The 16,229-nt window shown below is 46.1% G+C and overlaps 1 protein-coding gene across 1 annotated transcript in view; it reads left to right on the top strand.

Annotated features, from left to right (window-relative positions):
* LOC139478784 (TP53-binding protein 1-like) overlaps positions 1–13,777 on the top strand; it is a 74,538-nt gene extending 60,761 nt beyond the window's left edge. Inside the window, exons 31-37 of the mRNA XM_071261410.1 lie at positions 1,452–1,532; positions 2,807–2,977; positions 7,732–7,823; positions 7,994–8,119; positions 9,457–9,530; positions 11,534–11,673; positions 12,575–13,777. Of these exons, the coding sequence (XP_071117511.1) occupies positions 1,452–1,532; positions 2,807–2,977; positions 7,732–7,823; positions 7,994–8,119; positions 9,457–9,530; positions 11,534–11,673; positions 12,575–12,753 (863 nt within the window). The 3' untranslated portion in view covers positions 12,754–13,777. The remainder of the gene's footprint in view (positions 1–1,451; positions 1,533–2,806; positions 2,978–7,731; positions 7,824–7,993; positions 8,120–9,456; positions 9,531–11,533; positions 11,674–12,574) is intronic.
* Positions 13,778–16,229: the final 2,452 nt, after the last annotated feature.

Here is a 16,229-nt window from a genome sequence, read left to right as displayed (position 1 = left end):
ATATGTGCATTTTACAACAATCATATGTGCATATTGAACACATCAATAGTTATGCAGAATTGTATCATAATAATTATGACCCAAATGCAAGCATCACCTGCGGAAACAGGCTTTGGACCTATGAAGATCCGGTTTAGAATTGATCTTCAGCTATCTATGCTTGTCGAAAGAGATGACTAACAGGAATCAGATGGTCAGGCTTGCGTGTCGTATCCCATTGCTCTGGATTGTCTGATCCAGACTCAATTATTTACAGACTGCCATCTGATGATCATATAACTGGAATATTGCTGTGTGCGTTGTTAAACAACAAACAAAAAAACTGAGGCTTTGCCGACTGCAGCATAATGAAGCATGCATGCCATCCTCAGAAGGAATTACCATATTTTCTTGAGTGTAATGCGCACCCCCTGCAGATTTAGTATTTTGGAAAAAATGTTTTTTCGAATATTGTGTGCAGAAAAAATTTACAATGTACCCCTTCAGCGAATTCCGGTAAACGAACGGGTGATAAGAAACTTCATCAGTACCAATATTAAATTTGAGAAAAAAATCACCAGACATGTTGATTTACCGTTTAAATTGTATTTTTGGTTCTGCTAGGCATTGTTTTACATCCAGGGATTAAGATTACCTTTTTACCAAGTAGCCATATGGCTACAAGTACTTTTTTCCAGGTAGCCAGTGGTAAAATCAAGAAGTCAAGCTAATATTGTAGGTAGCCAAAAGCATTTAAAATTATCTTTTATCAAATAACTATTTTATGTACAAGTCATAGCACTAGTCTTGGAATTGTATTTTATGACTGTACATGCTGTACTTGAGTTTTGTTATTTGTGACTCGAATAACATTGCAATTTATGTTACTAGATTATATAGGTATATTCTTGCTTATCCAATAAACTATCAACTATAGAATCGTCAAACCACAACAAATATGACTTTCAACGAGTCAAAGTATATGGCATTTATGATATATGTATCCATTCTCTGTCAACTAAAGTTTGTTTCAAGATGTCAATAGCAGTAATCTGACTGTGGTTGCTGTTGATAATGATGAGTTGTGCGATCTTCCGATTGCTTCACACAAAATTTTGCTGAAATTAATTAAAACAATATTAAAAGGAATTTTGAATAAAATTAATGAAATTATGTTCAAACATAAGTCTAGATATACAATAAAGATTTTCAAAGATAATTTTGGGACTTGAGTATGGATTTGTTGACATGGTATTTCCAGTGTTACGTGCTCACAGTTATGTCTGCGTTGGGGGAAAAAACCATCAAAACTCATTATGGCGTGTATAATGCTCACCCCCTTCTACACAGCTGTGTTTTTTAAAAAGAAATTGCGCACTATACTCAAGAAAATACTGCCTACAAGAATGGGGTTATTTTATGATGTGGATGTTTTCAGTTGATGTGTGATATTGTATGGGTGTATGTTGTAGTGACGCCGACCACGTCAGGTATGGGAGGAGCAGTAGACTCGCCGTCAGAGAGCAGGGGGCGGGCCCGTAGAGTCCGAGTTGGTGAGATATGTGTTATTATTATGCCTCAAAGTGAGATTGACCAATCAGAGAGCAGAACTACTGACCCCACATGAGCCTGTATACTGTCAGTATAAAATCCAAGATGGTTGTTACTGACCTAATATGTGACCGTACACCATCAGTAACAGCCATTTTGAATTTTCCAACACCCACCTCACATATTTCACAAGGAAATTCTGGTACAGAAATTTGTTATTCAACACTGTTTTGTGTTTTAATATCATTAAATGTGATGAGCAAAGACATTATTTATTAAAGAAACCACGTTCGTGATTTTATTTATAAAAATTATACAGAAAAAAGCTTACAATGGAGGTCACTGAGTTACATTAGCATCGTCATAGAATATACAGTGGGATGACGTCGCAAACAAGAAATGTGACACCAATGACGTCACATAGCAATAGAATAGATAGCAACCCGTTGTTAGGGGAAAGAGGACTGCTATCAAGTTACAGTGGCCCGCAGCTTTCTGTTAACATTCAGGCATTTTTATGATAATTCTATACATTTTAGCTATAGTACTTTAAACATTCACATTTAGTGCATGATATATTCCATTGTTAACATTTATGTTTACATTAATGCATTGTATCAGAAACATATGTACTGGTTCTGTCGTTCATACCAGTTGTAAGTGTCAAGTTTTCATTTTGACATGTGCGACAAAGATACCAAATAGTGAAAACGTTTCAGCATAATAAATTTGTTATGGTTTCTTTAGTTGCCGTATACGGTGTCATGTGAGGTTACCGGGAAAGTATTGGGCGAGGCATGAGCATGGCAACTAAAGACACCATAACTTATGATATGCATCTTCTTTGTCATATATGACCAAATGCAGTCATGTAATGCAACAGAAGTAGAAGTAGAATGGCAGTAATAGTATAGCATCCCAAAGGCAGGACCTGTTTGAACAAAATAGTTCACTTATCAACTGATCCTTTAAAACAGCACACATGACACATGGTATTCAGATACCATCTTGAATGAATTTAAAAATAAATTCCTCTTACCAACTAGGCTTTTTCCACAAGACAAACAATCCACAAGACAAACAAATACAAAACGTTTGGCCCAACATTCATCTTTCATGAATAAGTCAAGGCTGTTGTGTTTTGAGGAGAATATGTTTTAGTTTTAATAACTAGCAATACAAAAAGGGCTTGACAAGACTAGAGAACTATGGAATGTACCTCTTGTCTCTGTATGTTTACACCTTAGTGTTACAAAGTGTGCTACATGTCTGCCAGGTCTCTTCGACAAAAGCAAGATGAGCAGTCGGCCGCGTTCTCCATACCTGTTCCAGGGCATTGTGTTCCTTCTGACTCATGTGGACAAGAGTCCAGAACAGAAACTGCAAGAGAAGAAACTTCTCCAAGATTCCAGCCTGGAAACCTCGACTGAAGAGAGTGGCACTGAAGGTAGGTGCTGGACTGGGTGTAGGAGAGTGGCACTGAAGGTAGGTGCTGGACTGGGTGTAGGAGGGTGGTACTGGAGGTAGGTGCTGGACTGGGTGGAGGAGGGTGGCACTGAAGGTAGGTGCTGGACTGGGTGTAGGAGAGTGGCACTGAAGGTAGGTTCTGGACTGGGCGTAGGAGGGTGGTGCTGGAGGTAGGTGCTTGACTGGGTGTAGAAGGGTGGCACTGAAGGTAGGTTCTGGACTGGGTGTAGGAGGGTGGTACTGGAGGTAGGTGCTGGACTGGGTGGAGGAAGGTGGCACTGAAGGTAGGTGCTGGACTGGGTGTAGGAAAGTGGCACTGAAGGTAGGTTCTGGACTGGGTGTAGGAGGGTGGCACTGAAGGTAGGTTCTGGACTGAGTGTAGGAGGGTGGTACTGGAGGTAGGTGCTGGACTGGGTGGAGGAGGGTGGCACTGAAGGTAGGTGCTGGACTGGGTGTAGAAGGTTGGCAGTGAAGGTAGGTGCTGGACTGGGTGGAGGAGGGTGGCACTGAAGGTAGGTGCTGGACTGGGTGTAGGAGGGTGGCACTGAAGGTAGGTGGTGGACTGGGTGGAGGAGGGTGGCAGTGAAGGTTGGTGCTGGACTGGGTGGAGGAGGGTGGCACTGAAGGTAGGTGCTGGACTGGGTGTAGGAGGGTGGCACTGAAGGTAGGTGGTGGACTGGGTGTAGAAGGTTGGCAGTGAAGGTAGGTGCTGGACTGGGTGGAGGAGGGTGGCACTGAAGGTAGGTGCTGGACTGGGTGTAGGAGAGTGGCACTGAAGGTAGGTGCTGGACTGGGTGTAGGAGGGTGGTACTGGAGGTAGGTGCTGGACTGGGTGTAGGAGGGGGGCACTGAAGGTAGGTGCTGGACTGGGTGTAGGAGGGGGGCACTGAAGGTAGGTGCTGGACTGGGTGTAGGAGGGTGGTACTGGAGGTAGGTGCTGGACTGGGTGGAGGAGGGTGGTACTGGAGGTAGGTGCTGGACTGGGTGTAGGTGCTGGACTGGGTGTAGGAGAGTGGCAGTGAAGGTAGGTGCTGGACTGGGTGTAGGAGGATGGCAGTGAAGGTAGGTGCTGGACTGGGCGTAGGAGGGTGGCAGTGAAGGTAGGTGCTGGACTGGGTGTAGAAGGGTGGCAGTGAAGGTAGGTGCTGGACTGGGTGGAGGAGGGGGGCACTGAAGGTAGGTGCTGGACTGGGTGTAGGAGGGGGGCACTGAAGGTAGGTGCTGGACTGGGTGTAGGAGAGTGGTACTGGAGGTAGGTGCTGGACTGGGTGTAGGAGGGTGGTACTGAGGTAGGTGCTGGACTGGGTGTAGAAGGGTGGCAGTGAAGGTAGGTGCTGGCCTGGGTGTAGAAGGGTGGTAGTGAAGGTAGGTGCTGGACTGGGTGTAGGAGGGTGGTACTGGAGGTAGGTGCTGGACTGGGTGTAGGAGAGTGGCACTTAAGGTAGGTGCTGGACTGGGTGTAGAAGGGTGGCAGTGAAGGTAGGTGCTGGACTGGGTGTAGGAGGGGGGCAGTGAAGGTAGGTGCTGGACTGGGTGTAGAAGGGGGGCACTGAAGGTAGGTTCTGGACTGGGTGTAGAAGGGTGGCAGTGAAGGTAGGTGCTGGACTGGGTGTAGAAGGGTGGTACTGGAGGTAGGTGCTGGACTGGGCGTAGGAGGGTAGCAGTGAAGGTAGGTGCTGGACTGGGTGTAGAAGGGTGGTACTGGAGGTAGGTGCTGGACTGGGTGTAGGAGAGTGGCACTTAAGGTAGGTGCTGGACTGGGTGTAGAAGGGTGGCAGTGAAGGTAGGTGCTGGACTGGGTGTAGGAGGGGGGCAGTGAAGGTAGGTGCTGGACTGGGTGTAGAAGGGGGGCACTGAAGGTAGGTGCTGGACTGGGTGTAGAAGGGTGGCAGTGAAGGTAGGTGCTGGACTGGGTGTAGAAGGGTGGTACTGGAGGTAGGTGGTGGACTGGGTGTAGGAGGGTGGTACTGGAGGTAGGTGCTGGACTGGGCGTAGGAGGGTAGCAGTGAAGGTAGGTGCTGGACTGGGTGTAGAAGGGTGGTACTGGAGGTAGGTGCTGGACTGGGTGTAGGAGGGTGGTACTGGAGGTAGGTGCTGGACTGGGCGTAGGAGGGTGGCAGTGAAGGTAGGTGCTGGACTTGGTGTAGAAGGGTGGTACTGGAGGTAGGTGGTGGACTGGGTGTAGGAGGGTGGTACTGAGGTAGGTGCTGGACTGGGTGTAGAAGGGTGGCAGTGAAGGTAGGTGCTGGACTGGGTGTAGAAGGGTGGTACTGGAGGTAGGTGCTGGACTGGGTGTAGGAGGGTGGTACTGGAGGTAGGTGCTGGACTGGGCGTAGGAGGGTGGCAGTGAAGGTAGGTGCTGGACTGGGTGTAGAAGGGGGGCAGTGAAGGTAGGTGCTGGACTGGGTGTAGAAGGGTGGCACTGAAGGTAGGTGCTGGACTGTGTGTAGAAGGGTGGCAGTGAAGGTAGGTGCTGGCCTGGGTGTAGGAGAGTGGCACTGAAGGTAGGTGCTTGACTGGGCGTAGGAGGGTGGTGCTGGAGGTAGGTGCTTGACTGGGTGTAGAAGGGTGGCACTGAAGGTAGGTGCTGGCCTGGGTGTAGGAGGGTAGCACTGAAGGTAGGTGCTGGACTGGGTGTAGAAGGGTGGCACTGAAGGTAGGTGCTGGCCTGGGTGGAGGAGGGTAGCACTGAAGGTAGGTGCTGGACTGGGTGTAGAAGGGTGGCACTGAAGGTAGGTGCTGGCCTGGGTGTAGGAGGGTAGCACTGAAGGTAGGTGCTGGACTGGGTGTAGAAGGTTGGCAGTGAAGGTAGGTGCTGGACTGGGTGTAGAAGGGTGGCAGTGAAGGTAGGTGCTGGACTGGGTGGAGGAGGGGGGCACTGAAGGTAGGTGCTGGACTGGGTGTAGGAGGGGGGCACTGAAGGTAGGTGCTGGACTGGGTGTAGGAGAGTGGTACTGGAGGTAGGTGCTGGACTGGGTGTAGGAGGGTGGTACTGAGGTAGGTGCTGGACTGGGTGTAGAAGGGTGGCAGTGAAGGTAGGTGCTGGCCTGGGTGTAGAAGGGTGGTAGTGAAGGTAGGTGCTGGACTGGGTGTAGGAGGGTGGTACTGGAGGTAGGTGCTGGACTGGGTGTAGGAGAGTGGCACTTAAGGTAGGTGCTGGACTGGGTGTAGAAGGGTGGCAGTGAAGGTAGGTGCTGGACTGGGTGTAGGAGGGGGGCAGTGAAGGTAGGTGCTGGACTGGGTGTAGAAGGGGGGCACTGAAGGTAGGTTCTGGACTGGGTGTAGAAGGGTGGCAGTGAAGGTAGGTGCTGGACTGGGTGTAGAAGGGTGGTACTGGAGGTAGGTGCTGGACTGGGCGTAGGAGGGTAGCAGTGAAGGTAGGTGCTGGACTGGGTGTAGAAGGGTGGTACTGGAGGTAGGTGCTGGACTGGGTGTAGGAGAGTGGCACTTAAGGTAGGTGCTGGACTGGGTGTAGAAGGGTGGCAGTGAAGGTAGGTGCTGGACTGGGTGTAGGAGGGGGGCAGTGAAGGTAGGTGCTGGACTGGGTGTAGAAGGGGGGCACTGAAGGTAGGTGCTGGACTGGGTGTAGAAGGGTGGCAGTGAAGGTAGGTGCTGGACTGGGTGTAGAAGGGTGGTACTGGAGGTAGGTGGTGGACTGGGTGTAGGAGGGTGGTACTGGAGGTAGGTGCTGGACTGGGCGTAGGAGGGTAGCAGTGAAGGTAGGTGCTGGACTGGGTGTAGAAGGGTGGTACTGGAGGTAGGTGCTGGACTGGGTGTAGGAGGGTGGTACTGGAGGTAGGTGCTGGACTGGGCGTAGGAGGGTGGCAGTGAAGGTAGGTGCTGGACTTGGTGTAGAAGGGTGGTACTGGAGGTAGGTGGTGGACTGGGTGTAGGAGGGTGGTACTGAGGTAGGTGCTGGACTGGGTGTAGAAGGGTGGCAGTGAAGGTAGGTGCTGGACTGGGTGTAGAAGGGTGGTACTGGAGGTAGGTGCTGGACTGGGTGTAGGAGGGTGGTACTGGAGGTAGGTGCTGGACTGGGCGTAGGAGGGTGGCAGTGAAGGTAGGTGCTGGACTGGGTGTAGAAGGGGGGCAGTGAAGGTAGGTGCTGGACTGGGTGTAGAAGGGTGGCACTGAAGGTAGGTGCTGGACTGTGTGTAGAAGGGTGGCAGTGAAGGTAGGTGCTGGCCTGGGTGTAGGAGAGTGGCACTGAAGGTAGGTGCTTGACTGGGCGTAGGAGGGTGGTGCTGGAGGTAGGTGCTTGACTGGGTGTAGAAGGGTGGCACTGAAGGTAGGTGCTGGCCTGGGTGTAGGAGGGTAGCACTGAAGGTAGGTGCTGGACTGGGTGTAGAAGGGTGGCACTGAAGGTAGGTGCTGGCCTGGGTGGAGGAGGGTAGCACTGAAGGTAGGTGCTGGACTGGGTGTAGAAGGGTGGCACTGAAGGTAGGTGCTGGCCTGGGTGTAGGAGGGTAGCACTGAAGGTAGGTGCTGGACTGGGTGTAGAAGGTTGGCAGTGAAGGTAGGTGCTGGACTGGGTGTAGAAGGGTGGCAGTGAAGGTAGGTGCTCGACTAGGTGTTTCACAGGACATGGTAGTTTCTTTGACACTTTTGTTATGTGTTTGAAGGCTTTAGAAGTGTCTTTATTTAAAGACTAATCTGTCAAAGATTTTTTTTCAATAAGATTTGAAACTGAATGAAATATATCTTGTTAAAATTTGAAAGGAATGTATTTTTCAGAAGAACCTAGCATTGCGTTTGACAAGGAGAATCTGCGAACCAACATCGAGGCGGCGGGTGGCGTGGTGCTGGAGAAATACAACCAGGCACAGGTAACAGCAAGCTGCCCTTCTTGGAGGGGAACATAGACTACAGTACAGTGGCTGGGGATCTTACATGACAGTGTGGGGGACACAGGTCACAAATCACAATGACTGCATGCTTGCTACAATAACTGAATTAAATGTGAGAGATGCAAACAATATGTTTTGTATGTTTGCAGATTGAAGCAGCAACTCAGGCCTACCTGGTGGCAAACACGTTCCAGCGGACTGTCAAGTACTTCCAGTGTCTGGCAGCAGGCATCCCCTGTGTGTCCCATCAGTGGATCATACACTCCTGTACAGAGGTAGGCATCCCCTGTGTGTACCATCAGTGGATCATACACTCCTGTACAGAGGTAGGCATCCCCTGTGTGTACCATCAGTGGATCATACACTCCTGTACAGAGGTAGGCATCTCCTGCGTGTCCCATCAGTGGATCATACACTCCTGTACAGAGGTAGGCATCCCCTGTGTGTACCATCAGTGGATCGTACACTCCTGTACAGAGGTGGGCATCCTGTGTGTCCCATCAGTGGATCATACACTCCTGTACAGAGGTAGGCATCCCCTGCGTGTCCCATCAGTGGATCATACACTCCTGTACAGAGGTAGGCATCCCCTGCGTGTCCCATCAGTGGATCGTACACTCCTGTACAGAGGTAGGCATCCCCTTTCCTATCAGTGGATCATTTACTCCTGTACAAAGTTAGGCATTCTGTGGATATCATGGATATCTTTGGTGTGAGGGTAGTCTCATATGAATGCTAACGAGAAGTGTCAAGCATCCGCAAATACCAACTGCATGTTGTGTGGTTTTGTTCTGACTTTGATTAGATTGGAACAGTTAGATTGTTTGGATGAATTTGAAGGTACAGTGATCCCTCGCTCCAAATAATTGATGAGCATTATTGTATCTGAAATTATTTTATGAGGAATAATATATTCCAATATCGTGTTTATTATTTTAGTTGCAGCTTTCACCATATATATTTAAAATTATAAGGACCATAAGCATAGCACTTTGGTACAGGTGGTATGCAGGATATTTTTATGTATGCAACAATCTGACCAGTCATCGTAGGGACTTCCTGCGCTACATGTATTTCGATTGTGAAAATGTTGTGTTGACATTTAACAGTCAAACTGCCTCAAATATAACTTAAGCGAGTCATGGTACAGCATTTATGATATGTGTATCCATTCTCTTGCAACTTAAGTTTGTTTCAAGGCGTCAGTACTGGTAATCTGACCATGTATGCTGTAAACAACAGTGAGTTGTGCGATCTACAGATAAATTAATAAAATATATTTCAAACATCAGTCCAGATAAACAATGAACACCTTTTTATAGCCAGATATTATGATAATAGGATTCAGTTCGGATTTGTTGACTAGTATTTCCGGTGTTACATGATCCCGGCGATCAGTTGATTATGTTTTTTGAGAAGGGGGGAAAACATTGTGTCATTGGAAAACTTGAGTTTATTAAAAATGTAAGTAGGCTATGGGAGCCATGCTTTACTGCGCGCTATAACCGAGTTAACGCTATATTGAAGAGTGCAATAGCGAGGGACCACTGTATCCAAATTCCTGGATATGTGTGTAAATGTCTTGGCTACAGTGTAGGCTATGTTTGTCCAGGGCAGGCTGCTGGATCATAAGGCGTACATCCTGCCTGCTGGCATCAGTCTGGAAAGGAGGAAACTCATGGAATGGTGAGTGATGCAAGACAATCACATTGCTGGCTTCTTTGACACCCCTGGCACTCAAGTGAACATTGCTGGCATCCTTGACACCCCTGGCACTCAGGGAAGGAACATTGCTGGCGTCCTTGACACCCCTGGCACTCAGGGAAGGAACATTGCTGGCATCTTTGACACCCCTGGCACTCAGGGAACATTGCTGGCATCCTTGACACCCCTGGCACTCAGGGAAGGAACATTGCTGGCGTCCTTGAAACCCCTGGCACTCAGGGAACATTGCTGGCATCCTTGACACCCCTGGCACTCAGGGAAGGAACATTGCTGGCGTCCTTGACACCCCTGGTACTCAGGGAACATTGCTGGCATCCTTGACACCCCTGGCACTCAGGGAAGGAACATTGCTGGCGTCCTTGAAACCCCTGGCACTCAGGGAACATTGCTGGCATCCTTGACACCCCTGGCACTCAGGGAAGGAACATTGCTGGCGTCCTTGACACCCCTGGCACTCAGGGAAGGAACATTGCTGGCGTCCTTGACACCCCTGGCACTCAGGGAACATTGCTGGCATCCTTGACACCCCTGGCACTCAGGGAAGGAACATTGCTGGCTTCTTTGACACCCCTGGCACTCAGGGAACATTGCAGGCGTCCTTGACACCCCTGGCACTCAGGGAACATTGCTGGCGTCCTTGACACCCCTGGTACTCAGGGAACATTGCTGGCTTCTTTGACACCCCTGGCACTCAGGGAACATTACTGGCATCCTTGACACCCCTGGCACTCAGGGAACATTGCTGGCGTCCTTGACACCCCTGGCACTCAGGGAACATTGCTGGCGTCCTTGACACCCCTGGCACTCAGGGAACATTGCTGGCGTCCTTGACACCCCTGGCACTCAGGGAACATTGCTGGCGTCCTTGACACCCCTGGCACTCAGGGAACATTGCTGGCGTCCATGACACCCCTGGCACCCAGGGAACATTACTTGCGTCCTTGACACCCCTGGCACTCAGGGAACATTGCTGGCGTCCTTGAAACCCCTGGCACTCAGGGAACATTACTGGCGTCCTTGACACCCCTGGCACTCAGGGAACATTGCTGGCGTCCTTGACACCCCTGGCACTCAGGGAACATTACTGGCGTCCTTGACACCCCTGGCACTCAGGGAACATTGCTGGCGTCCTTGACACCCCTGGCACTCAGGGAACATTGCTGGCGTCCTTGACGCCCCTGGCACTCAGGGAACATTGCTGGCTTTCTTGACACCCCTGGCCCTTTAGTAGTGATGTGTATTGTAAAGACAAATTGTGTAGGCTATTTGGTAGGGATGGGTATTCTCTAGACACATTATGTAGGTCCTTTTGTAGGGATGGGTATTGTCAAGACACATTGTGTCAGCTGTATGGTGGGGATGAATATTGTCAAGACACATTGTGTCGGCTGTATGGTAGGGATGGATATTGTCAAGACACATTGTGTCAGCTCTATGGTGGGGATGAATATTGTCAAGACACATTGTGTCGGCTGTATGGTAGGGATGGATATTGTCAAGACACATTGTGTCAGCTCTATGGTTGGGATGAATATTGTCAAGACACATTGTGTCAGCTCTATGGTGGGGATAGAGTGAACAGTGTAGAGTGGTGACAATACATGGTGAACATTCAATCTCAGTAACATCAATTCTTTCGTTCCACTATGACAACTTTCTGCATGAGGATCTGACAAACTCTCCGATGGAGAACAATACACCGGTATAATAGCAGTAGGCTACCTGCAGTTACAGGCATGGATCCTTTGAAAAGTTGACTCAGTAGGATTAGCTGGCATCTGATTTCACTTCCCATGTTTCCTCTGCAGACCTATTTCTTGTAAAGGCTCTGAGAGGAGTATGAGCTTGTACACCATGTAGTCATGTTGATTACTCCAAAAAAAATATTATTTTATAGTTTTCACATGTTAATTTAATGGACCTGAAATCTCTTCATGGTACATGACCAATTATGTTGACTGCAGGAACGCTGGGGGCAGCTGTCTGGGAGGTCTTCAGGTCATGGTGGCATCCACTAACGTCAAGTTTCAGGATGCTTGGCGGTCAATACTGACCATCTCAAGGTGCCACCTGGTCAACAGACTGCCTGTCAAGAACAAAACAGGTAGGGATTAAGTTACTAACAGAACATTGTGGAATTTGAAGAAACGGCACAAACATTCTCAAAACTATTTTCTTAAAGTAGGCCCAATGTGCCTGCTGAATATTGAGAGTTGATGTGTGTTGTGATTGTTTCTGTTTCACTAAGAACTATGATTATTTCAACTTGCTGACAATGACACATTCATACAGCACTTTTTTTGGAGAGTTACCTCCCCTGTATCATGGAAAACTTGCCTGTTCTTATAGCAATCTCTACTGCTAAACAAAGATCTGAGGACATCTCATTGAAGGCCATGTCAGAACAACCTTTCATCTGACCAATCAGGGCATCGCTTATCAGATCATCATCAGAATCTGTTGGATAATGGATGCACTAGAGCTTCATTCAGACCATTAAACGAAATGTAGGGTGCATAGTTGCTGTTCCTCACATGATTGTTTTGAATAGGGTGATAGAGAAGTGTGTATTTAACTGTGCATTGAGGCTGCGCATGAAGGACACAAATCAGGCAGTGTGTTTCTGCTGCAGGAAGGACATTGACATCTGCACAATGGAGGAAAGTCTTATGCGACTAACTGCTATGGAAAACTTGAAGCTCATAAAATGATGAATTGATTGCTTTGAAGTTGAAAGTATTTCATCTGTACTTTGAGGTTATTAATTGGCTTTTGGGGGGGATGTTAACAATAATTATAGCAAACAGGATTTTGCCTTTGAAAAGTGTTTGAATTTTGACCAGAAATATCTGTATGAACCAGTTCTGTCATCTGAAGTAAGATGAAGCGTCAGCATTGTAAATTACCCACTGTAACAAGTTACAACACCCCCACAAATGAGGATAAAACAGACATTAGGGATCAGTTCATCTCTAGCCATGCTGTAATGTGTCCATCTGTTTCAGAAGATTCAGTGAATGTTATTGTCACTGATTCCGGCTGTCCATCATCAGTACTTCACCAAGCCAAGCAGCTCAAAATACCCCTGGTCTCCACGGAGTGGGTGATTCAGTGCCTTATAAACGGACACTTGTTAGGCTACACGTCCCATCCCCAGTACACACATGACTATCAGGAGGCCTAACACACCTGGGAATCACACTGCCCACAGGTGACAGGGAAGAGTTTGAATATGCAGCCACAATGTTGTGAGAGAACGGTGTGTGAACTGGTAGTGGGACTATACACCGATGCATTGGTGGATTGAGACTTTTTACTTCTCAATACAAGTATCACAGTCGCACACTTAGTAAAAGGTATTGATTCTAACTTTAAATGTATTCTTTAATAAATGTTACACCAAACACTAACTGCTAGCAAAAATGAGTAGTGAAAATGCAGATATTTTCATCCATTGTGCCATTACATGATACTGCCAGCAGTAAATTGTTGTGCTAGGTATTTGGCCATCCTGTCCATGAAAAAGGTGGCTTACGCACCAATGATATGAACACGTGCAAATATCGTGATACGTATTGGATAGTGAGCAAGGTATTGTGATACATATTGGATCCTACAGTTGGTGTATCGTCCCAGCCTTAGTGCAAACTGTTAACCGTCTGTTATCATACAGAACATGGAATCTCTAAATGATAAAATCATGGGATTAATAATATATTTGCATACAGAGGATGAATGATTTATAGTAATATGAAAAATTGATGTTAAATGTACGGGTGTGAAAAAGTATATCTAGTTGTACATGAAAACTATTTTGACAGCAATCAATTGAGTGTGCAGTGCACAGTGCAGAAGAACCATGTGAATAATAGAAATGAAATACATGGGGAAGTTTTGGGTGTGGATGTCATTCTTATGTCAGTAGATGACTGCCACAGTCCTACTGCAGATAGATGTCTGGAACTAACTCCTGTTCATGGCAACAACAAAAAAGCAATGCACTCTGTTAACTTGATCAACACGTACATCTGTGTCGGTTCATGCTTCCAGTGTCCACTTACTTTCACAGCTTTGTGTATGAGATTGTGCAGGAGCAACAAATGGGCCCAGGTCTAGCTCACTGAGTTGATGTCACACCAGGATCTTGCTGATGGCCACATTACCGCAAAAGAAAATATTTATTCAGCAGCACTCCTTTCTACGGAAACCTTTTAGGGCCATTTGTTTTTTTGTTTTTTTCTTGGAATATCAAGATACTAAGTTGAAATTTAAAGATACTATCTTGAAAATATCAACTTAGTATGTATCTTGTAATTTCAAGATCATAACTTGAAATTTCAACTTAGTATCTTGAAATGTCAAGATAGTATAAAAAAACACCAAATGGCCCTAAAAGGCTTCTGTACCTTTCACAAAGTCTTGATCTTAGATAGTGATCTTACTTCTTTAACATTGCTAAATAACATGTTGCGGTTTCTACTCTATTTAAGGCAATTGTGGCAACATATTTCAGGAGGAAAACTTGACAAACAAATATGTATAGAATGTATTGAAAACTTCAGTGACATTGACATGGCTGGAAATTTGGCTCTACCCTATCATGTACTGCGATGTCATGTCCACTGCATTAAAATGCTTACCCCCGGTAAACATATGAACATAACTTTGCAAAGATTGCTTTATTTTCTCTGTGGGGGCACTGGTGGCCTAGTCTTCTGTCTAAGGTCCAGCAAATCGTTGCGCGTGCTTTGGGCATGTGAGAAATCTATGATTGTGGGTTCGAATTCCGGTTCGCCCCAATTATGCCTTTAGGTTTGTCAGCACCATACCCCTGCTGGTGGGATTCACTAAGGTGGGTTGATGTCTGAGACTGGCATTACTTAGGGCTTTCATCCTCACTTTGATCTGACACGCTGTGATGGAACTGGAATACTGTTCAAAGCTGTGTTAAACCCAACTCTCACTCACTCTACAAGTATCACCTTCAGTGAATATGATTCTCCTGGTTTGTGCATGTGTTAGCAGAAGTGTACAGGATATCTGCCACAAGATATTTTTGTGTCTTCTTTAAGTGCTTCAGGTATTAGGATGAAAAGTTTGGTTTGGGTACATGATGCAAACATATATATATATATGCAGATTAAATTGGATCCTCACTGAAACTTGAATTAACCCTTTCAACCGACTGAAAAAGTATTAATCATTGCTGCTTTAACCAAAGAGTTCGTGTTTGTTTGGTGTCATGGTTGAATGGAGATAACTCTTGTGTGTTTTCATTTTAGAGGTTCAAACTTTGATTTGATACCTATTGCTGTTGTGTTTGGGTTTAAATTAAATTAACATTAAAATCTAAATTGTAAGTACACTTGGTTCGTCTCCAAGTTATATTTCTCTAAACAATGAAGCGATGAGAGGTCATGTTGCTTCAACTGGCCCACTGATGCCACGTGCATGCATCCTACACGTCAGGCCACAAGATGTTCATTTTTACAATTTCCTACGAATATGTTATTTTTAATCATTTTGCTTTTATTTTAAACATACTGTTCAGGGCATCTGTGTATGTTTAGTGTCGATGGATGTGATCCTGAATGTATTTAGTGTCTTCATGAACTAACAATGACTAAAGAAAGAAGGGGACACATGTCTTGGTCTGGAGGTACCTGGGCCCAGTATCATCATGTGAGGTGGCGTGTTTGGTAGTGAGGTGGACAGGAAATCTAAATAATTTATGCTGGCCTCGTGTGTTGACAATGCCTTGTTCTTGTTAGCTTTATATAGGCAGTAGAGTTGTACAGCACAAACACAATGAGCTTTGGGAATTTAAAGAAGAAAATAGGTGTTTGTGTTTTTTATGAGATGGTATTGTCTGAGGACATAATTTGTAATTAGAAGATATTTCTAATAATTATCCTGCCATAGTAATAACATAGTCATTTTGTATGTCACTGGAAGTATAAGTTTTACATAGACATAACAAAGATAATGTTTTGTTGAACTTAGATTCTTTTATCAGTATTTCACAAAGTGTTGTTTCTTTCAAACATATTCTGTACCAGTTCAGTCCTGGAACGATGAACAAGGTTAAAACGTTTGAGTTTTAATGTAACGGTAATAATGCAAGTTGTCAGGCCACACCATCTCAGTTTCTGAAATCATGAATTTAATTTCTGTGCATTAAATAAGATTATTATTCTTGTATGCACAATGTTTTAGTGGTAAGTTGTCAGTCATTGGAAGGAAACAGTGATTTTTAAAGTTCATTATTTTCATTTATGTGGGTTGTTGGATCTGTAAAGCCACTTGTTTCTAAAAGTATCTTCACTTCGTGCTTTCCTCCCACATTAAGCTGACACTTAAACATACTTCCATGACATAACTGGAATGCTGTTCAAAGCCGTGTTCAACCCAACTCATTCACCCTAGAAGTATCACCTTGATGATTGAATATGATCCTTCAGGTTTGTGCATGGGTCGGAAGTGTACAGATTCATATTTTCTAGTCTTCCTTTTTCTCCTGTCAGTGAGAAAAGGTTCAGGTGGCTTACTGCCTGGATGTTATGGGAGTGTTGCTAAAAGCAGGGTAAAACCCAGCTCACTTGCTTACTGTCAGCAGAAACACTTCATCATATTTTTGGGTTCCATTGTTTTTGTATGTAA

The sequence above is a fragment of the Haliotis cracherodii genome, unplaced genomic scaffold, assembly GCF_022045235.1.
Source record: "Haliotis cracherodii isolate W230 unplaced genomic scaffold, xgHalCrac1.p SCAF_1, whole genome shotgun sequence".
NCBI lineage: Eukaryota > Metazoa > Mollusca > Gastropoda > Lepetellida > Haliotidae > Haliotis > Haliotis cracherodii.
The sequence above is the reverse complement of the archived record's forward strand: the minus strand, read 5'-3'. Positions and strand labels throughout refer to the sequence as shown.